This window comes from Oncorhynchus tshawytscha, unplaced genomic scaffold (assembly GCF_018296145.1).
Source record: "Oncorhynchus tshawytscha isolate Ot180627B unplaced genomic scaffold, Otsh_v2.0 Un_contig_2444_pilon_pilon, whole genome shotgun sequence".
Lineage (NCBI taxonomy): Eukaryota > Metazoa > Chordata > Actinopteri > Salmoniformes > Salmonidae > Oncorhynchus > Oncorhynchus tshawytscha.
Window position 1 is genome coordinate 97,501 of NW_024609526.1, and position 25,525 is coordinate 123,025.

At 42.2% G+C, this 25,525-nt stretch overlaps 1 protein-coding gene across 3 annotated transcripts in view; it reads left to right on the top strand.

Moving 5' to 3' along the window:
- LOC112225057 (MDM2 binding protein) overlaps positions 1-25,525 on the top strand; it is a 61,873-nt gene that overhangs the window by 28,825 nt on the left and 7,523 nt on the right. For all 3 annotated transcript variants that reach the window (XM_042315715.1, XM_042315717.1, XM_042315716.1), the window contains 6 exons: positions 614-727; positions 4,467-4,664; positions 6,471-6,561; positions 6,721-6,888; positions 8,824-8,919; positions 12,051-12,314. In XM_042315715.1, the coding sequence (XP_042171649.1) occupies positions 614-727; positions 4,467-4,664; positions 6,471-6,561; positions 6,721-6,888; positions 8,824-8,919; positions 12,051-12,314 (931 nt within the window). The remainder of the gene's footprint in view (positions 1-613; positions 728-4,466; positions 4,665-6,470; positions 6,562-6,720; positions 6,889-8,823; positions 8,920-12,050; positions 12,315-25,525) is intronic.

A 25,525-nucleotide genomic window follows, 5' to 3' on the forward strand; every position in this document is an offset into this window, starting at 1 on the left:
AGCAACATAGAACAAGCAAGACATAGCAACATAGGACAAGCAAGACGTAGCATACAGACAGAGCAACATAGAACAAAAAGCAGTGTGCTTGTGTTAAACTCCCCTGTCCCCTTTGATAGCGTTTGTGTTGTCCCATTCATATGAACTTCATTTGAACTCATAAGCCACGTTACCAGGTTATTGAACATCCTAAAAAGAACTCCCACGTCTGAGTTATGTTGTTTCAGGTGTGAATAATGTGATTACTTCAGGGGGAAAAAGAGAAACCTGAACACTGCTCTTACTAATGTCACTTATTTTATTCAACCTTATTAAACTCTACCCATGCAAAACCTGCTGATTTAGAAGGTCCTGTGTAGATTGTATTTTCAACCAGCAACTATCAGGAAATATCACAGATCACACGTCACACTTTTTTACAGTGTTACTTTCATCAGCTGTTGTACAATATCATACAAAACACAGGAAAAACAGAGTTTTGACTGCAGTGGGCCTTTAATAAAAATAAGTAATACTAGCGAGAGCAGTGTGCGGGTTTCTCTTTTCTCTGATGTTATTGAGAAGGGTTCAGCCAATTGATTGATAAAGCAGTCCACTTGGTCTCTTCTCCCAGGTTCCACCACTACAGACTGGCTGCGCTCCCTGCCCTGTCTCCATGGAGACCAACTGCTACAGAGGGAGAGGAAGTTGGCCGAGGTGCAGACTCTGGTCCTGAAGGAGTGCCTGAGTAAGTACAACATCATATTTTATTCATCCTTTATTTAGCCAGGTAAGTCTCGCGGAATCATGTCTAACGCAGAATATATATTAAAATGTCTGTACTCGGCACACTCTTTCCATTTGCAGTGAGCTTTATTGCCACCAAATAGAGGCTAGTTAATGCATTTTTTTATTGCAGTTTATTTAACCAGATATTTTATTGAAAACATTCTATTTGACAAAAAAAACATATCTAGCATAGTTTAATAAAGCAAGTCAGTCTGTGTAGCAGCCAGACAGGTAGGTGGTTCCTCCAGTATTAAAGTCAGTCTGTGTAGCAGCCAGACAGGTAGGGGGTTCCTCCAGTATTAAAGTCAGTCTGTGTAGCAGCCAGACAGGTAGGTGGTTCCTCCAGTATTGAAGTCAGTCTGTGTAGCAGCCAGACAGGTAGGGGGTTCCTGCAGTATTAAAGGCAGTCTGTGTAGCAGCCAGACGGGTAGGGGGTTCCTCCAGTATTAAAGTCAGTCTGTGTAGCAGCCAGACAGGTAGGGGGTTCCTCCAGTATTAAAGTCAGTCTGTGTAGCAGCCAGACAGGTAGGTGGTTCCTCCAGTATTAAAGTCAGTCTGTGTAGCAGCCAGACAGGTAGGTGGTTCCTCCAATATTGAAGTCAGTCTGTGTAGCAGCCAGACAGGTAGGTGGTTCCTCCAGTATTAAAGTCAGTCTGTATCGTAGCCAGACAGGTAGGTGGTTCCTCCAGTATTGAAGTCAGTCTGTGTAGCAGCCAGACAGGTAGGTGGTTCCTCCAGTATTAAAGTCAGTCTGTGTAGCAGCCAGACAGGTAGGTGGTTCCTCCAGTATTAAAGTCAGTCTGTGTAGCAGCCAGACAGGTAGGTGGTTCCTCCAGTATTAAAGTCAGTCTGTGTAGCAGCCAGACAGGTAGGGGGTTCCTCCAGTATTAAAGTCAGTCTGTGTAGCAGCCAGACAGGTAGGTGGTTCCTCCAGTATTAAAGTCAGTCTGTATCGTAGCCAGACAGGTAGGTGGTTCCTCCAGTATTAAAGTCAGTCTGTGTAGCAGCCAGACAGGTAGGTGGTTCCTCCAGTATTAAAGTCAGTATGTGTAGCAGCCAGACAGGTAGGGGGTTCCTCCAGTATTAAAGTCAGTCTGTGTAGCAGCCAGACAGGTAGGTGGTTCCTCCAGTATTAAAGTCAGTCTGTGTAGCAGCCAGACAGGTAGGTGGTTCCTCCAGTATTGAAGTCAGTCTGTGTAGCAGCCAGACAGGTAGGGGGTTCCTCCAGTATTAAAGTCAGTCTGTGTAGCAGCCAGACAGGTAGGGGTTCCTCCAGTATTAAAGTCAGTCTGTGTAGCAGCCAGACAGGTAGGTGGTTCCTCCAGTATTAAAGTCAGTCTGTGTAGCAGCCAGACAGGTAGGTGGTTCCTCCAGTATTAAAGTCAGTCTGTGTAGCAGCCAGACAGGTAGGTGGTTCCTCCAGTATTAAAGTCAGTCTGTATCGTAGCCAGACAGGTAGGTGGTTCCTCCAGTATTAAAGTCAGTATGTGTAGCAGCCAGACAGGTAGGGGTTCCTCCAGTATTAAAGTCAGTCTGTGTAGCAGCCAGACAGGTAGGTGGTTCCTCCAGTATTAAAGTCAGTCTGTGTAGCAGCCAGACAGGTAGGTGGTTCCTCCAGTATTAAAGTCAGTCTGTGTAGCAGCCAGACAGGTAGGTGGTTCCTCCAGTATTAAAGTCAGTCTGTGTAGCAGCCAGACAGGTAGGGGTTCCTCCAGTATTAAAGTCAGTCTGTGTAGCAGCCAGACAGGTAGGTGGTTCCTCCAGTATTAAAGTCAGTCTGTATCGTAGCCAGACAGGTAGGTGGTTCCTCCAGTATTAAAGTCAGTCTGTGTAGCAGCCAGACAGGTAGGTGGTTCCTCCAGTATTAAAGTCAGTATGTGTAGCAGCCAGACAGGTAGGGGTTCCTCCAGTATTAAAGTCAGTCTGTGTAGCAGCCAGACAGGTAGGTGGTTCCTCCAGTATTAAAGTCAGTCTGTGTAGCAGCCAGACAGGTAGGTGGTTCCTTCAGTATTGAAGTCAGTCTGTGTAGCAGCCAGACAGGTAGGGGGTTCCTCCAGTATTAAAGTCAGTCTGTGTAGCAGCCAGACAGGTAGGGGGTTCCTCCAGTATTAAAGTCAGTCTGTGTAGCAGCCAGACAGGTAGGTGGTTCCTCCAGTATTAAAGTCAGTCTGTGTAGCAGCCAGACAGGTAGGTGGTTCCTCCAGTATTGAAGTCAGTCTGTGTAGCAGCCAGACAGGTAGGGGGTTCCTCCAGTATTAAAGTCAGTCTGTATCGTAGCCAGACAGGTAGGTGGTTCCTCCAGTATTAAAGTCAGTATGTGTAGCAGCCAGACAGGTAGGGGTTCCTCCAGTATTAAAGTCAGTCTGTGTAGCAGCCAGACAGGTAGGTGGTTCCTCCTCCAGTATTAAAGTCAGTCTGTGTAGCAGCCAGACAGGTAGGTGGTTCCTCCAGTATTAAAGTCAGTCTGTGTAGCAGCCAGACAGGTAGGTGGTTCCTCCAGTATTAAAGTCAGTCTGTGTAGCAGCCAGACAGGTAGGGGTTCCTCCAGTATTAAAGTCAGTCTGTGTAGCAGCCAGACAGGTAGGTGGTTCCTCCAGTATTAAAGTCAGTCTGTGTAGCAGCCAGGCAGGTAGGTGGTTCCTCCAGTATTAAAGTCAGTCTGTGTAGCAGCCAGACAGGTAGGTGGTTCCTCCAGTATTAAAGTCAGTCTGTATCGTAGCCAGACAGGTAGGTGGTTCCTCCAGTATTAAAGTCAGTATGTGTAGCAGCCAGACAGGTAGGGGGTTCCTCCAGTATTAAAGTCAGTCTGTGTAGCAGCCAGACAGGTAGGTGGTTCCTCCAGTATTAAAGTCAGTCTGTGTAGCAGCCAGACAGGTAGGTGGTTCCTCCAGTATAAAGTCAGTCTGTGTAGCAGCCAGACAGGTAGGTGGTTCCTCCAGTATTAAAGTCAGTCTGTGTAGCAGCCAGACAGGTAGGGGGTTCCTCCAGTATTAAAGTCAGTCTGTGTAGCAGCCAGACAGGTAGGTGGTTCCTCCAGTATTGAAGTCAGTCTGTGTAGCAGCCAGACAGGTAGGTGGTTCCTCCAGTATTAAAGTCAGTCTGTATCGTAGCCAGACAGGTAGGGGGTTCCTCCAGTATTAAAGGCAGTCTGTATCGTAGCCAGACAGGTAGGGGGTTCCTCCAGTATTAAAGGCAGTCTGTATCGTAGCCAGACAGGTAGGTGGTTCCTCCAGCATTAAAGTCAGTCTATATCGTAGCCAGACAGGTAGGTGGTTCCTCCAGTATTAAAGGCAGTCTGTATCGCAGCCAGACAGATAGGTGGTTCCTCCAGTATTAAAGGCAGTCTGTAGTAGCCAGACAGGTAAGTGGTTCCTCCAGTATTGATGTCAGTCTGTATCGTAGCCAGACAGGTAAGTGGTTCCTCCAGTATTAAAGTCAGTCTGTGTAGCAGCCAGACAGGTAGGTGGTTCCTCCAGTATTGAAGTCAGTCTGTGTAGCAGCCAGACAGGTAGGGGGTTCCTCCAGTATTAAAGTCAGTCTGTATCGTAGCCAGACAGGTAGGTGGTTCCTCCAGTATTAAACATCCAATAACATCAAGCAGCCTCACGCTACAGAAACCTGAGTCTCCAGCCCTTATGGCACATCCTGGCTCGGACAAGGCTACTTACTGACTACTCTCGTTATTCCTTATTGACTAGGACGTAGAGAAGAGGCAGAGAAGCCAGCTTCAATACCAGTCAATGACCTGAAGATCTTGCTCAGCCTGGCCAGAGAACAGTACCTCAAGATGCATGACTCTACCCTGCCTAAAGCCTCTACCCTGCCTAAAGACTCCAGTCTGCCCAGAGTTGAGCCCTGTGGAGCAGAGGAGGTGAACCTCACTACGAAGACTACAGGTATTCTGCTGTTCCAGTCCCCCCTTACTCCCCGTAACACAGCTCAGTAACTTTTACAGCGCATTCAGGAAGTATTCAGACCCCTTGACTTTTTTCACATTTTGTTATGTTACAGCCTTATTCTAAAATGGATTATATTGTTTTTTCCCCTCATCAATCTACACACAATACCCCATAATGACATCACAATACCCCATAATGACATCACAATACCCCATAATGACATCACAATACCCCATAATGACATCACAATACCCCATAATGACAAAGCAAAAACTGTTTAAAAAAAAAAAAGTTTTCTAATTTATGTTTTAAAAAACACGCAAAAAAAAACAGATATCACATTTACATAAGTATTCAGACCCTTTACTCAGTACTTTGTTGAAGCACCTTTGGCAGCGATTACAGCCTTGAGTCTTCTTGGGTATGACGCTACAAGCTTGGCACACCTGTATTTGGGAGTTTCTCCCATTCTTTTCTGCAGATCCTCTCAAGCTCTGTCAGGTTGGATGGGGAGTGTCGCTGCACAGCTATTTTCAGGTCTCTCCAGAGATGTTAGATCAGGTTCAAGTCCGGGCTCTGGCTGGGCCACTCAAGGACATTCAGAGACTTGTCCCGAAGCTACTCCTGCATTGTCTTGGCTGTTTGCTTAGGGTCATTGTCCTGTTGGAAGGTGAACCTTCGCCCCAGTCTGAGGTCCTGAGCGCTCTGGAGCAGATTTTCATCAAGAATCTCTCAGTACTTTGCTCTGTTCATCTTTCCCTCGATCCTAACTAGTCTCCCAGTCCCTGTCTCTGAAAAACATCCCCACAGCATGATGCTGCCACCACCATGCTTCACCGTAGGGATGGTGACAGGTTTCCTCCAGACATGAGGTTTTGCATTCAGGCCAAAGAGTTCAATCTTGGTATAATAGTGTATAGTGGTAATAATAGTAATAGTGTATAATAGTGTGGCCAAAGAGTTTCAATCAATCTCAGTCAGAGAGTCCTTTAGGTGCCTTTTGGCCACACTATTATAAAGGCTTGATTGGGGGAGTGCTGCGGAGATGGTTGTCCTTATGAAAGATTCTCCCATCTCCACAGAGAAACTCTGGAGCTCTGTCAGAGAGACCATTGGGTTCTTGGTCACCTCCCTGACCAAGGCCCTTGCTCATTTTGTCCGGGTGGCCAGCTCTAGGAAGAGTCTTGGTGCTTCCGAACTTCTTCCATTTAAGAATGATGGAGGCCATGGTGTTCTTGGGGGCCTTCAATGCTGCAGAAATGTTTTGGTACCCTTCCCCAGATCTGTGCCTCGACACAATCCTGTCTCGGAGCTCTACAGACAATTCCTTTGACCTCATGGCTTGGTTTTCGCTCGGACATGCACTGTCAACTGTAGGACCTTTATATAGACAGATGTGTGCCTTTCCAAATGATGTCCAATAAATTGAATTTACCACAGGTGGACTCCAATCAAGTTGTAGAAACATCTCAAGGATGATCAATGGAAACAGGATACACCTGAACTCAATTTCGAAGTCTCATAGCAAAGGGTCTGAGTACTTATGTAAATAAGCTATTTCTATTTTTAATTTTTATACATTTGCAAAAATAAAATCTTTACTTGTTTTTGCTTTGTCATTATTGGGTATCGATTAAAAAAATAAAAAATAAATAGAATAAGGCTGTAACGTAACAAAATGTGGAAAAAGTCAAGGGGTCTGAATACTTTCTGAATACACTGTATTTGCCTTCTCTAAAACTGACTCCTACTAGAAACCTTGACTGATAAAACAAAAATGACTCTTTTCCCATTCCAATGTAGAGTTCATTAAACACTCCCAACATGCTGATTGGCCAGAGAGAAGTGTTCTGCAGAACTATGAGAACCTCCAGAGGACTCGTCAGAAGCTGAGGTAAACTTGAATAATGCTCTTCACATCGGTACATACATCTCTCTTCCGTCAACAATAAGCAAGCAAGGTGACTTATGGGAATAGAGAGTCCGACAGTATCTTTGGTTCCTCACACGTGACTCGTTTAACCATCTCATCTTTGGTCTCCTCCCTTCACAGGTTTGGTCTGCTGTCTGGCAGCTCATCTGACTGTCTGCTGGGGCCTAAAGACGTCCAGGGCCAGAGAACCACCCCAGCCTTGCTGGATGCCAAAGAGCTGCTTAGACACTTCACACCAGACGGCCTGCCCACCGGAGAACTGCAGCCTCTATTAGTCCAGAGACTAGGGTAAGTCTGTTAGTCTGGAGACTAGGGTAACTCTATTAGTCTGGAGACTAGGGTAACTCTATTAGTCTGGAGACTAGGGTAACTCTGTTAGTCTGGAGACTAGGGTAACTCTGTTAGTCTGGAGACTAGGGTAACTCTGTTAGTCTGGAGACTAGGGTAACTCTGTTAGTCTGGAGACTAGGGTACCTCTGTTAGTCTGGAGACTAGGGTACCTCTGTTAGTCTGGAGACTAGGGTAACTCTGTTAGTCTGGAGACTAGGGTAACTATTAGTCTGGAGACTAGGGTAACTCTGTTATTCTGGAGACTAGGGTAACTCTAGAGAGTTGTTCAATTCAGATACTGTTCAGTTCAGATGCTTTAGGGAGTTGTTCAAAGGCATTGTGGTTTGACTCATTCTCTCTCTACTACAGAAAGTTGTCTAACGTATTTAGATGTACAACAGCCTCTCAGCCTCCCTGGTCAATTTATATGTGTCTGAGTGCTCCAAAGTAGTTAACACTAACCGGGAGGAAGAGCAGCTCTATCTTGTCGAGGTTGAGCTTGAGGTGCTGAACCGACATCCAAGCTGAGATATCTGCCGGGCACGCAGAGATGGGTGTCAGGAGGAGGGAAGGAGAAAAGTAGCTGAGTGTCATCGTCATAGCAGTGATAGGAGAGACCAGGATATGACGGAGCCGAGTGACTTGGTGTATAGAGAGAAGAGGGCCTAGAACCGAGCCCTGGGGGACACCAGTAGATGAGAGTACCCTTCATATCGAAAGTAAACTTGGAGTCACGCGATGATATGTTGTGTGGTCCTCCCACTACGACTTGGGTAAACCATGCAGTTTATTAGGCTACAGATTAAATAAATTATGATGACGAACTACACAGGAGTGGTTAAAGTGCATGGAATGGATGGAAAACCAGCTACTGAGGGTAGCTCAACAATGGGACAATCTGTCTGACACACCCCCCCAGTCTGTCTGAACCCCCCCCCAATCTGTCCCCCTGTCTGTCACCCCCTCAATCTGTCTGACTAAAGTCTATGAAATGACATTTCAGGCTTCTAATATGGATGTAGAAATGTGTTCTGGCGCTTCAGTGTGACTCTGGGCAAATCAGTTTTGTCACCGTCTGAAACTGGAATCCCCCTAAAAAACAGTGTCGTCAACATGTTGAATAATCTGTTTCTAACTTTCTCTTCCCCCGAGGAGAAACCACTCCATTCAGCAGACAACTATTCAGTTAGGATGTTTCAGACACCATGTAGCGACGATGATTTCATGTGGCTGTCTACCTCTGATATGCATTCGAATCAAAAGGTTTTCGCCTAATTGAATTCCTCTGATTTATAAAGAGCCTTTATCAGACAGTGCTCTTACAGAAGGCAGAGAAGAATATTAGTAATTAGTAATTTATGTTCATTAAGAGGCGTTCTAGACATTCAAGCTGTCAGTTCATTAGGAAGTTGTTTTACACACTGAATCAGTTTGGGTGCAGAGGACAGGAGAGTTTAGTTTCACTTCAGATCGCTGCAGTACTGTGTGTTCTTCTCTGCAGTACTGTGTGTTCTTCGCTGTAGTACTGTGTGTTCTTCTCTGCAGTACTGTGTGTTCTTCTCTGCAGTACTGTGTTCTTCGCTGTAGTACTGTGTGTTCTTCTCTGCAGTACTGTGTGTTCTTCTCTGTAGTACTGTGTGTTCTTCTCTGCAGTACTGTGTGTTCTTCTCTGCAGTACTGTGTGTTCTTCTCTGCAGTACTGTGTGTTCTTCTCTGCAGTACTGTGTGTTCTTCGCTGTAGTACTGTGTGTTCTTCGCTGTAGTACTGTGTGTTCTTCTCTGCAGTACTGTGTGTTCTTCTCTGCAGTACTGTGTGTTCTTCACTGCAGTCTTGGATTTGAATAGAAAATGTTCACAGCTCCTGTACAATAATGTGTCTCTGTGTGTTTCCAGGGGAAATGCATTCCAGATGTCTCCAGACTTGACCCCCAGGAAAGTGACCCAGATCCCCTTCAGCCAAGCAGCCAGCTCCCACTACCATGGACTAGAGTAGGTGTCTTTATTCATACAGGAACCTACCATGGACTAGAGTAGGTGTCTTTATACATACAGGACCCTACCATGGACTAGAGTAGGTGTCTTTATACATACAGGACCCTACCATGGACTAGAGTAGGTGTCTTTATACATACAGGACACTACCATGGACTATACATACAGGACCCTACCATGGACTATACATACAGGAACCTACCATGGACTAGAGTAGGTGTCTTTATTCATACAGGACACTACCATGGACTATACATACAGGACACTACCATGGACTATACATACAGGAACCTACCATGGACTAGAGTAGGTGTCTTCATACATACAGGACACTACCATGGACTATACATACAGGACACTACCATGGACTAGAGTAGGTGTCTTCTATACATACAGGACCCTACCATGGACTATACATACAGGACCCTACCATGGACTAGAGTAGGTGTCTTTATACATACAGGAACCTACCATGGACTATACATACAAGACCCTACCATGGACTAGAGTAGGTGTCTTCATACATACAGGACACTACCATGGACTAGAGTAGGTGTCTTTATACATACAGGAACCTACCATGGACTATACATACAAGACCCTACCATGGACTAGAGTAGGTGTCTTCATACATACAGGACACTACCATGGACTAGAGTAGGTGTCTTCATACATACAAGACCCTACCATGGACTAGAGTAGGTGTCTTTATACATACAAGACCCTACCATGGACTAGAGTAGGTGTCTTTATACATACAAGACCCTACCATGGACTAGAGTAGGTGTCTTCATACATACAAGACCCTACCATGGACTATACATACAGGACCCATACCATGGACTAGAGTAGGTGTCTTCATACATACAGGAACCTACCATGGACTATACATACAGGAACCTACCATGGACTAGAGTAGGTGTCTTCATACATACAGGACACTACCATGGACTAGAGTAGGTGTGTTTATACATACAGGACACTACCACTACCATGGAATATAGGTTAATCTTTATTTATTTATTTAACCTTTATTTAACTAGGCATGTCAGTTAAGAACAAATTCTTATTTACAATGACGGCCTACCAGGGAACAGTGGGTTAATAGCCTTGTTCAGGGGCAGAGCGACAGATTTGTACCTTGTCAGCTCGGTGATTTCGATCCAGCAACCTTTCGGTTACTGACCCGACGCTCTAACCGCCACCCTAACCGACACATGACCCTATCCACCTCTTAGGGTAGAGTACTGAGGGCCTGACCACATGAACCTATCCACCTCTTAGGGTAGAGTACTGAGGTCCTGACCACATGAACCTATCCACCTCTTAGGGTAGAGTACTGAGGGCCTGACCACATGAACCTATCTCCTAAAGGTTGATACCCCATCTGAGTGGTACAGTGTAAAGAGACTGATCTAGAATCAGCTCTCTCTTTAAGAGATGTCTCCCAAACTACCTCCTAAAGGTTGATACCCCATCTGAGTGGTACAGTGTAAAGAGACTGATCTAGAGTCAGCTCTCTCTTTAAGAGATGTCTACCAAACTACCTCCTAAAGGTTGATACCCCATCTGAGTGGTACAGTGTAAAGAGACTGATCTAGAATCAGCTCTCTCTTTAAGAGATGTCTCCCAAACTACCTCCTAAAGGTTGATACCCCATCTGAGTGGTACAGTGTAAAGAGACTGATCTAGAGTCAGCTCTCTCTTTAAGAGGTTGATGCCCCATCTGAGTCCACACATCCCTGCAAGAATTACCTTAATTACCTTAATACGAGCACAGCGTTTTTGCTCTGTTAGACACATTTGAAAATGAAAGGCTTTTAAAATATCCACACATTTGTGAATCATTGCATTAATCAAGTGTGCAACACTATGTGCAATATGGTTTAGATGAGAAAATCCTGTGTAGTTTGAATTGCGATCCTTATTTTGTTAGTCCGTATACTATAGTATTTACGGTATGCTAATAGCTGCACCAACACATGAAGCAGGAATGTGTTTTGGACATACCACATCCACGGCTGGAGTTAACAGAAAAGTTACAAATCAAATTTTGAAGAGAGATTGATCTCACTAGACTTATTTTACTCGTGTAAATGACACCTAAGAGACTTTAACAAGTCAAGGCCTAGTTTCTCTCTCTCTCTTTATGCTAATTTAGTTCTGATCTTTCAGTCTTATCAATGTTGATGTTCCTTCTGGAACCCTCCCCCTGCTCTTTTATACTTTATCTACTACCAAGTACTGGCTTATTGACTGGCTCTTCTCCCTGGACCTCTGTGTTGAATCACTAAGGTCTCTCTTCTCCCTGGTCCAGACCTGTCTCTGTGTTGAATCACTAAGGTCTCTCTTCTCCCTGGTCCAGACCTGTCTCTGTGTTGAATCACTAAGGTCTCTCTTCTCCCTGGTCCAGACCTGTCTCTGTGTTGAATCACTAAGGTCTCTCTTCTCCCTGGTCCAGACCTGTCTCTGTGTTGAATCACTAAGGTCTCTCTTCTCCCTGGTCCAGACCTGTCTCTGTGTTGAATCACTAAGGTCTCTCTTCTCCCTGGTCCAGACCTGTCTCTGTGTTGAATCACTAAGGTCTCTCTTCTCCCTGGTCCAGACCTGTCTCTGTGTTGAATCACTAAGGTCTCTCTTCTCCCTGGTCCAGTCCTGTCTCTGTGTTGAATCACTAAGGTCTCTCTTCTCCCTGGTCCAGACCTGTCTCTGTGTTGAATCACTAAGGTCTCTCTTCTCCCTGGTCCAGACCTGTCTCTGTGTTGAATCACTAAGGTCTCTCTTCTCCCTGGTCCAGACCTGTCTCTGTGTTGAATCACTAAGGTCTCTCTTCTCCCTGGTCCAGACCTGTCTCTGTGTTGAATCACTAAGGTCTCTCTTCTCCCTGGTCCAGACCTGTCTCTGTGTTGAATCACTAAGGTCTCTCTTCTCCCTGGTCCAGACCTGTCTCTGTGTTGAATCACTAAGGTCTCTCTTCTCCCTGGTCCAGACCTGTCTCTGTGTTGAATCACTAAGGTCTCTCTTCTCCCTGGTCCAGTCCTGTCTCTGTGTTGAATCACTAAGGTCTCTCTTCTCCCTGGTCCAGACTGGTCTATGTTTTGAATCACTAATTTCTTGACCCTACCCAGGTTCTGTCTGGACGAGCAGGGCCACAAGGCCTTGGACCGGGACCAAGGCTTCATCCGGCTGCAGTCTCGTCTGATTCGCTACGAGACCCAGACCACCTGCTCCAAGGAACCTTGTCCCGTCCCCTTCGCCTTAAGCCCCGCCCCCTCGCCGGCCGTGCTGTCTGAACCAGGAAGTGTCCCGGACGGAGAGGCCATCCTCAACTCTGACCTGCCCAAGATCAAGAGACGATCCTGGGATACAGACGCCACCCACCCCCATAAGAGGTTAGTGAGGTTTGTATGGTCCTCTGGAGCTCAGTTGGTAGAGCATGGCTCTTACAACGCCAGGATAGGGGGTTTAATTCCCGGAGCCACCTACACATAAAACAAATGTTTGCACGGTAAGTCGCTTTGGATAAAAGTGTCTGTTAAATGGCATATTAGAGGCATCATGTTCTATATAGGCGAAGGGTCCGTACGTACAGCCTGTGGTTCAGAGCAGGTGCTAGAGGTCAAAGGTTACGTACATACATCCTGTGGTTTGGAGCAGGTGCTAGAGGTCAAAGGTTAAGTACATACATCCTGTGGTTTAGAGCAGGTGCTAGAGGTCAAAGGTTACGTACGTACAGCCTGTGGTTTAGAGCAGGTGCTGGAGGTCAAAGGTTACGTACATACATCCTCTGGTTTAGAGTAGATGCTAGAGGTCAAAGGTTAAGTACATACATCCTGTGGTTCAGAGCAGGTGCTAGAGGTCAAAGGTTACGTACGTACATCCTGTGGTTTGGAGCAGGTGCTAGAGGTCAAAGGTTAAGGTGTACATACAGCCTGTGGTTTAGAGTAGATGCTAGAGGTCAAAGGTTACGTACATACATCCTGTGGTTTAGAGTAGATGCTAGAGGTCAAAGGTTAAGTACATACATCCTGTGGTTCAGAGCAGGTGCTAGAGGTCAAAGGTTACGTACATACATCCTGTGGTTTGGAGCAGGTGCTAGAGGTCAAAGGTTAAGTACATACATCCTGTGGTTTAGAGCAGGTGCTAGAGGTCAAAGGTTACGTACGTACAGCCTGTGGTTTAGAGCAGGTGCTGGAGGTCAAAGGTTACGTACATACATCCTCTGGTTTAGAGTAGATGCTAGAGGTCAAAGGTTACGTACGTACAGCCTGTGGTTTAGAGCAGGTGCTGGAGGTCAAAGGTTACGTACATACATCCTGTGGTTTGGAGCAGGTGCTAGAGGTCAAAGGTTACGTACATACATCCTGTGGTTTGGAGCAGGTGCTAGAGGTCAAAGGTTACGTACGTACATCCTGTGGTTTAGAGCAAGTGCTAGAGGTCAAAGGTTATGTACATACATCCTGTGGTTTAGAGCAGGTGCTGGAGGTCAAAGGTTACGTACATACATCCTGTGGTTTAGAGTAGATGCTAGAGGTCAAAGGTTACGTACGTACAGCCTGTGGTTTAGAGCAGGTGCTGGAGGTCAAAGGTTACGTACATACATCCTGTGGTTTGGAGCAGGTGCTAGAGGTCAAAGGTTACGTACGTACAGCCTGTGGTTTAGAGCAGGTGCTAGAGGTCAAAGGTTACGTACGTACATCCTGTGGTTTTGAGCAAGTGCTAGAGGTCAAAGGTTACGTACATACATCCTGTGGTTTAGAGCAGGTGCTAGAGGTCAAAGGTTACGTACGTACAGCCTGTGGTTTAGAGCAGGTGCTGGAGGTCAAAGGTTACGTACGTACAGCCTGTGGTTTAGAGCAGGTGCTGGAGGTCAAAGGTTACGTACGTACAGCCTGTGGTTTAGAGCAGGTGCTGGAGGTCAAAGGTTACGTACGTACATCCTGTGGTTTAGAGCAGGTGCTAGAGGTCAAAGCTTACGTACGTACATCCTGTGGTTTAGAGCAGGTGCTGGAGGTCAAAGGTTACGTACATACATCCTGTAGTTTAGAGCAGATGCTAGAGGTCAAAGACTATATTGAACAGGTGTTTTTGTAACAATAAACTTCGTAGGGGAATAGATTACAATGTGATAGTCTTCTACTGCTAGGTTGTATTGGCCACCCACTATCTCTACTCGTTACATTTCATTTTGGGATGTTTGCAAGTCTCAGTTCATTTGTTCATCAAATCCCAGATTTTACACACAGATATTTCACAGGTTGAATAAAGGAGAAGCATTCGCTTGGCTTTTCCACTCACGACCAAATATGGTGATTAGAGGAAGCCCAGTGGTCGGCGGTGGGGAATGATGGAGCGAAATGGATTTTAGCCGACATTCTGTTTCATTTTTTACATCGATGAAACATTTAATCTCGATACAGTTTTCTGTTCCCAAAACTAGAATCTGTTATGAACAGAGTGGACTAAGTTTAGTTGACTTTACTCTTTGACAACGTTTTTAAAAATGGCATTGTTTAGAAGGAGTGCAAAGGAGAATTTAGTTATTGCACACACACACTTCACAAAGTAGACGTTCCCTAATGGAAATGTCTCTGTTCTCTTTGATCAGAAACAGCAGGATTTCTCTGTTCTCTTTGATCAGAAACAACAGGGTTTCTCTGTTTCCTTTGATCAGAAACAGCAGGGTTTCTCTGTTCTCTTTGATCAGAAACAGCAGGATTTCTCTGTTCTCTTTGATCAGAAACAGCAGGATTTCTCTGTTCTCTTTGATCAGAAACAGCAGGATTTCTCTGTTCTCTTTGATCAGAAACAACAGGATTTCTCTGTTCTCTTTGATCAGAAACAACAGGGTTTCTCTGTTCTCTTTGATCAGAAACAGCAGGGTTTCTCTGTTCTCTTTGATCAGAAACAGCAGGATTTCTCTGTTCTCTTTGATCAGAAACAGCAGGATTTCTCTGTTCTCTTTGATCAGAAACAGCAGGATTTCTCTGTTCTCTTTGATCAGAAACAGCAGGATTTCTCTGTTCTCTTTGATCAGAAACAGCAGGATTTCTCTGTTCTCTTTGATCAGAAACAACAGGGTTTCTCTGTTTCCTTTGATCAGAAACAGCAGGGTTTCTCTGTTCTCTTTGATCAGAAACAGCAGGATTTCTCTGTTCTCTTTGATCAGAAACAGCAGGATTTCTCTGTTCTCTTTGATCAGAAACAACAGGGTTTCTCTGTTTCCTTTGATCAGAAACAGCAGGGTTTCTCTGTTCTCTTTGATCAGAAACAGCAGGGTTTCTCTGTTCTCTTTGATCAGAAACAGCAGGATTTCTCTGTTCTCTTTGATCAGAAACAGCAGGATTTCTCTGTTCTCTTTGATCAGAAACAGCAGGATTTCTCTGTTCTCTTTGATCAGAAACAACAGGATTTCTCTGTTCTCTTTGATCAGAAACAACAGGATTTCTCTGTTCTCTTTGATCAGAAACAGCAGGATTTCTCTGTTCTCTTTGATCAGAAAAAACAGGATTTCTCTGTTCCCTATAATGAGAAACAGCAGGATTTCTCTGTTCCCTTTGATCAGAAACAACAGGGTTTCTCTGTTCCCTTTGATCAGAAACAACAGGATCTCTCTGTTCCCTTTGATCAGAAACAGCAGGGTTTCTCTGTTTCATTTGATCAGAAACAACAGGATTTCTCTGTTCCATTTGATCAGAAACAGCAGGGTTTCTCTGTTCCATTTGATCAGAAACAGCAGGGTTTCTCTGTTCCATTTGATCAGAAACAGCAGGGTTTCTCTGTTCCATTTGATCAGAAACAGCAGGGTTTCTCTGTTCCATTTGATCAGAAACAGCAGGGTTTCTCTGTTCCATTTGATCAGAAACAGCAGGGTTTCTCTGTTCCCTTTGATCAGAAACAACAGGATCTCTCTGTTCCCTTTGATCAGAAACAGCAGGGTTTCTCTGTTCCATTTGATCAGAAACAGCAGGGTTTCTCTGTTCCATTTGATCAGAAAAACAGTTCCATTTGATCAGAAGGGTTTCTCTGTTCCATTTGATCAGAAACAGCAGGGTTTCTCTGTTCCATTTGATCAGAAACAGCAGGGTTCTCTGTTCCCTTTGATCAGAAACAGCAGGGTTTCTCTGTTCCATTTGATCAGAAACAGCAGGGGTTCTCTGTTCCATTTGATCAGAAACAGCAGGGGTTCTCTCTGTTCCATTTGATCAGAAACAGCAGGGTTCTCTGTTCCATTTGATCAGAAACAGCAGGGTTTCTCTGTTCCATTTGATCAGAAACAGCAGGGTTTCTCTGTTCCATTTGATCAGAAACAGCAGGGTTTCTCTGTTCCATTTGATCAGAAACAGCAGGGTTTCTCTGTTCCATTTGATCAGAAACAGCAGGGTTTCTCTGTTCCCTTTGATCAGAAACAACAGGATCTCTCTGTTCCCTTTGATCAGAAACAGCAGGGTTTCTCTGTTCCATTTGATCAGAAACAGCAGGGTTTCTCTCTTCCATTTGATCAGAAACAGCAGGGTTTCTCTGTTCCATTTGATCAGAAACAGCAGGGTTTCTCTGTTCCATTTGATCAGAAACAGCAGGGTTTCTCTGTTCCATTTGATCAGAAACAGCAGGGTTTCTCTGTTCCCTTTGATCAGAAACAGCAGGGTTTCTCTGTTCCATTTGATCAGAAACAGCAGGGGTTCTCTGTTCCATTTGATCAGAAACAGCAGGGTTTCTCTGTTCCATTTGATCAGAAACAGCAGGGTTTCTCTGTTCCATTTGATCAGAAAGAGCAGGGTTTCTCTGTTCCATTTGATCAGAAACAGCAGGGTTTCTCTGTTCCATTTGATCAGGGTTTCTCTGTTCCCTTTGATCAGGGTTTCTCTGTTCCCTTTGACCAGAAACAACAGGGTTTCTCTGTTCTCTTTGACCAGAAACAACAGGGTTTCTCTGTTCTCTTTGACCAGAAACAGCAGGGTTTCTCTGTTCTCTTTGACCAGAAACAGCAGGGTTTCTCTGTTCCCTTTGACCAGAAACAGCAGGGTTTCTCTGTTCCCTTTGATCAGAAACAGCAGGGTTTCTCTGTTTCCTTTGACCAGAAACAGCAGGGTTTCTCTGTTCTCTTTGACCAGAAACAGCAGGGTTTCTCTGTTCTCTTTGACCAGAAACAGCAGGGTTTCTCTGTTCTCTTTGACCAGAAACAGCAGGGTTTCTCTGTTCTCTTTGACCAGAAACAGCAGGGTTTCTCTGTTCTCTTTGACCAGAAACAGCAGGGTTTCTCTGTTCTCTTTGACCAGAAACAGCAGGGTTTCAACCTAACAGTAGTTAACATCAAGCTGAAATGGGTTTCAACCTAACAGTAGTTAACATCAAGCTGAAATGGGTTTCAACCTAACAGTAGTTAACATCAAGCTGAAATGGGTTTCAACCTAACAGTAGTTAACATCAAGCTGAAATGGGGTTCAACCTAACAGTAGTTAACATCAAGCTGAAATGGGTTTCAACCTAACAGTAGTTAACATCAAGCTGAAATGGGTTTAGTTTAGAAATAGTTTAGAGCAGATGCTAGAGGTCAAAGACTATATTCAACAGGTGTTTTTGTAACAATAAACTTCGTAGGGGAATAGATTACAATGTGATAGTCTTCTACTGCTAGGTTGTATTGGCCACCCACTATCTCTACTCGTTACATTTCATTTTGGGATGTTTGCAAGTCTCAGTTCATTTGTTCATCAAATCCCAGATTTTACACACAGATATTTCACAGGTTGAATAAAGGAGAAGCATTCGCTTGGCTTTTCCACTCACGACCAAATATGGTGATTAGAGGAAGCCCAGTGGTCGGCGGTGGGGAATGATGGAGCGAAATGGATTTTAGCCGACATTCTGTTTCATTTTTTTCATCGATGAAACATTTAATCTCGATACAGTTTTCTGTTCCCAAAACTAGAATCTGTTATGAACAGAGTGGACTAAGTTTAGTTGACTTTACTCTTTGACAACGTTTTTAAAAATGGCATTGTTTAGAAGGAGTGCAAAGGAGAATTTAGTTATTGCACACACACACTTCACAAAGTAGACGTTCCCTAATGGAAATGTCTCTGTTCTCTTTGATCAGAAACAGCAGGATTTCTCTGTTCTCTTTGATCAGAAACAGCAGGTTTCTCTGTTCTCTTTGATCAGAAACAACAGGATTTCTCTGTTCTCTTTGATCAGAAACAGCAGGGTTTCTCTGTTCTCTTTGATCAGAAACAGCAGGATTTCTCTGTTCCATTTGATCAGAAACAGCAGGGTTTCTCTGTTCCATTTGATCAGAAACAGCAGGGTTTCTCTTTTCCATTTATCAGAAACAACAGGGTTTCTCTGTTCTCTTTGATCAGAAACAGCAGGATTTCTCTGTTCTCTTTGATCAGAAACAGCAGGATTTCTCTGTTCTCTTTGATCAGAAACAGCAGGATTTCTCTGTTCTCTTTGATCAGAAACAACAGGATTTCTCTGTTCTCTTTGATCAGAAACAGCAGGATTTCTCTGTTCTCTTTGATCAGAAAAACAGGATTTCTCTGTTCCTATAATGAGAAACAGCAGGATTTCTCTGTTCCCTTTGATCAGAAACAACAGGGTTTCTCTGTTCCCTTTGATCAGAAACAACAGGATCTCTCTGTTCCTTTGATCAGAAACAGCAGGGTTTCTCTGTTTCATTTGATCAGAAACAACAGGATTTCTCTGTTCCATTTGATCAGAAACAGCAGGGTTTCTCTGTTCCATTTGATCAGAAACAGCAGGGTTTCTCTGTTCCATTTGATCAGAAACAGCAGGGTTTCTCTGTTCCATTTGATCAGAAACAGCAGGGTTTCTCTGTTCCATTTGATCAGAAACAGCAGGGTTTCTCTGTTCCATTTGATCAGAAACAGCAGGGTTTCTCTGTTCCATTTGATCAGAAACAGCAGGGTTTCTCTGTTCCATTTGATCAGAAACAGCAGGGTTTCTCTGTTCCATTTGATCAGAAACAGCAGGGTTTCTCTGTTCCCTTTGATCAGAAACAACAGGATCTCTCTGTTCCCTTTGATCAGAAACAGCAGGGTTTCTCTGTTTCATTTGATCAGAAACAACAGGATTTCTCTGTTCCATTTGATCAGAAACAGCAGGGTTTCTCTGTTCCATTTGATCAGAAACAGCAGGGTTTCTCTGTTCCATTTGATCAGAAACAGCAGGGTTTCTCTGTTCCCTTTGATCAGAAACAGCAGGGTTTCTCTGTTCCATTTGATCAGAAACAGCAGGGGTTCTCTGTTCCATTTGATCAGAAACAGCAGGGTTTCTCTGTTCCATTTGATCAGAAACAGCAGGGTTTCTCTGTTCCATTTGATCAGAAACAGCAGGGTTTCTCTGTTCCATTTGATCAGAAAGAGCAGGGTTTCTCTGTTCCATTTGATCAGAAACAGCAGGGTTTCTCTGTTCCATTTGATCAGGGTTTCTCTGTTCCCTTTGATCAGGGTTTCTCTGTTCCCTTTGACCAGAAACAACAGGGTTTCTCTGTTCTCTTTGACCAGAAACAACAGGGTTTCTCTGTTCTCTTTGACCAGAAACAGCAGGGTTTTCTGTTCTTTGACCAGAAACAGCAGGGTTTTCTCTTTGACCAGAAACAGCAGGGTTTCTCTGTTCTCTTTGATCAGAAACAGCAGGATTTCTCTGTTCTCTTTGATCAGAAACAACAGGATTTCTCTGTTCTCTTTGATCAGAAACAACAGGATTTCTCTGTTCTCTTTGATCAGAAACAACAGGGTTTCTCTGTTCTCTTTGATCAGAAACAACAGGTTTCTCTGTTCTCTTTGACCAGAAACAGCAGGGTTTCTCTGTTCTCTTTGACCAGAAACAGCAGGGTTTCAACCTAACAGTAGTTAACATCAAGCTGAAATGGGTTTCAACCTAACAGTAGTTAACATCAAGCTGAAATGGGTTTCAACCTAACAGTAGTTAACATCAAGCTGAAATGGGTTTCAACCTAACAGTAGTTAACATCAAGCTGAAATGGGGTTCAACCTAACAGTAGTTAACATCAAGCTGAAATGGGGTTCAACCTAACAGTAGTTAACATCAAGCTGAAATGGGTTTCAACCTAACAGTAGTTAACATCAAGCTGAAATGGGTTTAGTTTAGAAATAGTTTAGAGCAGATGCTAGAGGTCAAAGACTATATTCAACAGGTGTTTTTGTAACAATAAACTTCGTAGGGGAATAGATTACAATGTGATAGTCTTCTACTGCTAGGTTGTATTGGCCACCCACTATCTCTACTCGTTACATTTCATCTTGGGATGTTTGCAAGTCTCAGTTCATTTGTTCATCAAATCCCAGATTTTACACACAGATATTTCACAGGATGAATAAAGGAGAAGCATTCGCTTGGCTTTTCCACTCACGACCAAATATGGTGATTAGAGGAAGCCCAGTGGTCGGCGGTGGGGAATGATGGAGCGAAATGGATTTTAGCCGACATTCTGTTTCATTTTTTTCATCGATGAAACATTTAATCTCGATACAGTTTTCTGTTCCCAAAACTAGAATCTGTTATGAACAGAGTGGACTAAGTTTAGTTGACTTTACTCTTTGACAACGTTTTTAAAAATGGCATTGTTTAGAAGGAGTGCAAAGGAGAATTTAGTTATTGCACACACACACTTCACAAAGTAGACGTTCCCTAATGGAAATGTCTCTGTTCTCTTTGATCAGAAACAGCAGGGTTTCTCTGTTCTCTTTGATCAGAAACAACAGGGTTTCTCTGTTCTCTTTGATCAGAAACAGCAGGATTTCTCTGTTCTCTTTGACCAGAAACAGCAGGGTTTCTCTGTTCTCTTTGACCAGAAACAGCAGGGTTTCTCTGTTCTCTTTGACCAGAAACAGCAGGGTTTCTCTGTTCCCTTTGACCAGAAACAGCAGGGTTTCTCTGTTCTCTTTGACCAGAAACAGCAGGGTTTCTCTTCTTCTTTCTAGGCTCATCAGTGTTTTATCTTGGTTGTTGTCTCCATGCCCCCTGGATTAACACCAGTCATTCAGTCATGTTCATCTATAGATTAGTCCCTAGAGAGGCGCTGTCACATCTGAGGACATCAGGATTATTTCTCATGTCAGCTGGAGGTGAAGCAGCTCCTCAGCCTTTCAGAGCAGCAGTAGTTAACATCAAGCTGAAATGGGTTTCAACCTAACAGTAGTTAACATCAAGCTGAAATGGGTTTCAACCTAACAGTAGTTAACATCAAGCTGAAATGGGTTTCAACCTAACAGTAGTTAACATCAAGCTGAAATGGGTTTCAACCTAACAGTAGTTAACATCAAGCTGAAATGGGTTTCAACCTAACAGTAGTTAACATCAAGCTGAAATGGGTTTCAACCTAACAGTAGTTTTATTACTCAGGTGATATAAATGGTTTTATTACTCAGGTGATATGACCAGTAGATATAAATGATGGTTTTATTCCTCAGGTGATATAAATGATGGTTTTATTCCTCAGGTGATATAAATGATGGTTTTATTCCTCAGGTGATATACATGATGGTTTTATTCCTCAGGTGATATAAATGATGGTTTTATTCCTCAGGTGATATAAATGATGGTTTTATTCCTCAGGTGATATACATGATGGTTTTATTCCTCAGGTGATATAAATGATGGTTTTATTCCTCAGGTGATATAAATGATGGTTTTATTCCTCAGGTGATGTAACCAGTAGATATAAATGATGGTTTTATTCCTCAGGTGATGTGACCAGTAGATATACATGATGGTTTTATTACTCAGGTGATGTGACCAGTAGATATACATGATGGTTTTATTACTCAGGTGATATAAATTATGGTTTTATTACTCAGGTGATATAAATGATGGTTTTATTACTCAGGTGATGTAACCAGTAGATATACATGATGGTTTTATTCCTCAGGTGATGTAACCAGTAGATATAAATGATGGTTTTATTACTCAGGTGATGTGACCAGTAGATATAAATGATGGTTTTATTACTCAGGTGATGTGACCAGTAGATATAAATGATGGTTTTATTACTCAGGTGATGTGACCAGTAGATATAAATGATGGTTTTATTACTCAGGTGATGTGACCAGTAGATATAAATGATGGTTTTATTACTCAGGTGATGTGACCAGTAGATATAAATGATGGTTTTATTCCTCAGGTGATGTAACCAGTAGATATAAATGATGGTTTTATTCCTCAGGTGATGTGACCAGTAGATATAAATTATGGTTTTATTACTCAGGTGATGTAACCAGTAGATATAAATGATGGTTTTATTACTCAGGTGATATAAATGATGGTTTTATTCCTCAGGTGATGTGACCAGTAGATATAAATGATGGTTTTATTACTCAGGTGATGTGACCAGTAGATATAAATGATGGTTTTATTCCTCAGGTGATGTGACCAGTATATATAAATGATGGTTTTATTACTCAGGTGATGTGACCAGTAGATATAAATGATGGTTTTAATCCTCAGGTGATGTGACCAGTAGATATAAATGATGGTTTTATTCCTCAGGTGATGTAACCAGTAGATATAAATGATGGTTTTATTACTCAGGTGATGTGCCCAGTAGATATAAATGATGGTTTTATTACTCAGGTGATATAAATGATGGTTTTATTACTCAGGTGATGTGACCAGTAGATATAAATGATGGTTGTATTACTCAGGTGATGTAACCAGTAGATATAAATGATGGTTTTATTACTCAGGTGATGTAACCAGTAGATATAAATGATGGTTTTATTCCTCAGGTGATGTGACCAGTAGATATACATGATGGTTTTATTCCTCAGGTGATGTAACCAGTAGATATAAATGATGGTTTTATTACTCAGGTGATATAAATGATGGTTTTATTACTCAGGTGATGTGACCAGTAGATATAAATGATGGTTTTATTACTCAGGTGATGTAACCAGTAGATATAAATTATGGTTTTATTACTCAGGTGATATAAATGATGGTTTTATTCCTCAGCTGATGTGACCAGTACATATAAATGATGGTTTTATTACTCAGGTGATGTGACCAGTAGATATAAATGATGGTTTTATTACTCAGGTGATGTGACCAGTAGATATAAATGATGGTTTTATTCCTCAGGTGATGTGACCAGTAGATATAAATGATGGTTTTATTACTCAGGTGATGTGACCAGTAGATATACATGATGGTTTTATTACTCAGGTGATGTGACCAGTAGATATAAATGATGGTTTTATTACTCAGGTGATGTGACCAGTAGATATAAATGATGGTTTTATTACTCAGGTGATGTGACCAGTAGATATAAATGATGGTTTTATTCCTCAGGTGATGTAACCAGTAGATATAAATTATGGTTTTATTACTCATGTGATATAAATGATGGTTTTATTACTCAGGTGATATAAATGATGGTTTTATTCCTCAGGTGATGTGACCAGTAGATATAAATGATGGTTTTATTACTCAGGTGATGTGACCAGTAGATATAAATGATGGTTTTATTCCTCAGGTGATGTGACCAGTAGATATAAATGATGGTTTTATTACTCAGGTGATGTGACCAGTAGATATAAATGATGGTTTTATTCCTCAGGTGATGTAACCAGTAGATATAAATGATGGTTTTATTACTCAGGTGATATGACCAGTAGATATACATGATGGTTTTATTACTCAGGTGATGTGACCAGTAGATATAAATTATGGTTTTATTCCTCAGGTGATGTGACCAGTAGATATACATGATGGTTTTATTCCTCAGGTGATGTAACCAGTAGATATAAATGGTGGTTTTATTACTCAGGTGATATAAATGGTGGTTTTATTACTCAGGTGATATAAATGATGGTTTTATTCCTCAGGTAATGTGACCAGTAGATATAAATGATGGTTTTATTCCTCAGGTGATGTGACCAGTAGAAATAAATGATGGTTTTATTACTCAGGTGATGTGACGAGTAGATATAAATGATGGTTTTAATCCTCAGGTGATGTGACCAGTAGATATAAATGATGGTTTTATTCCTCAGGTGATGTAACCAGTAGATATAAATGATGGTTTTATTACTCAGGTGATGTAACCAGTAGATATAAATGATGGTTTTATTACTCAGGTGATGTGACCAGTAGATATAAATTATGGTTTTATTACTCAGGTGATGTGACCAGTAGATATAAATGATGGTTGTATTACTCAGGTGATGTAACCAGTAGATATAAATGATGATTTTATTACTCAGGTGATGTAACCAGTAGATATAAATGATGGTTTTATTACTCAGGTGATATAAATGATGGTTTTATTACTCAGGTGATGTGACCAGTAGATATAAATGATGGTTGTATTACTCAGGTGATGTAACCAGTAGATATAAATGATGGTTTTATTACTCAGGCGATGTAACCAGTAGATATAAATGATGGTTTTATTCCTCAGGTGATGTAACCAGTAGATATAAATGATGGTTTTATTACTCAGGTGATGTGACCAGTAGATATACATGATGGTTTTATTCCTCAGGTGATGTGACCAGTAGATATAAATGATGGTTTTATTACTCAGGTGATGTGACCAGTAGATATACATGATGGTTTTATTCCTCAGGTGATGTGACCAGTAGATATAAATGATGGTTTTATAACTCAGGTGATGTGACCAGTAGATATAAATGATGGTTTTATTCCTCAGGTGATGTGACCAGTAGATATAAATGATGGTTTTATTACTCAGGTGATGTGACCAGTAGATATAAATGATGGTTTTATTACTCAGGTGATGTGACCAGTAGATATAAATGATGGTTTTAATCCTCAGGTGATGTGACCAGTAGATATAAATGATGGTTTTATTCCTCAGGTGATGTAACCAGTAGATATAAAATATGGTTTTATTCCTCAGGTGATGTGACCAGTAGATATAAATGATGGTTTTATTCCTCAGGTGATGTGACCAGTAGATATAAATGATGGTTTTATTCCTCAGGTGATGTGACCAGTAGATATAAATGATGGTTTTATTACTCAGGTGATGTGACCAGTAGATATACATGATGGTTTTATTACTCAGGTGATGTGACCAGTAGATATAAATGATGGTTTTATTACTCAGGTGATATACATGATGGTTTTATTACTCAGGTGATGTGACCAGTAGATATAAATGATGGTTTTATTCCTCAGGTGATGTGACCAGTAGATATAAATGATGGTTTTATTACTCAGGTGATGTAACCAGTAGATATACATGATGGTTTTATTACTCAGGTGATATAAATGATGGTTTTATTACTCAGGTGATATAAATGATGGTTTTATTACTCAGGTGATATAAATGATGGTTTTATTACTCAGGTGATGTGACCAGTAGATATAAATGATGGTTTTATTACTCAGGTGATGTAACCAGTAGATATAAATGATGGTTTTATTACTCAGGTGATGTAACCAGTAGATATAAATGATGGTTTTATTACTCAGGTGATATAAATGATGGTTTTATTACTCAGGTGATGTAACCAGTAGATATAAATGATGGTTTTATTACTCAGGTGATGTGACCAGTAGATATAAATGATGGTTTTATTACTCAGGTGAT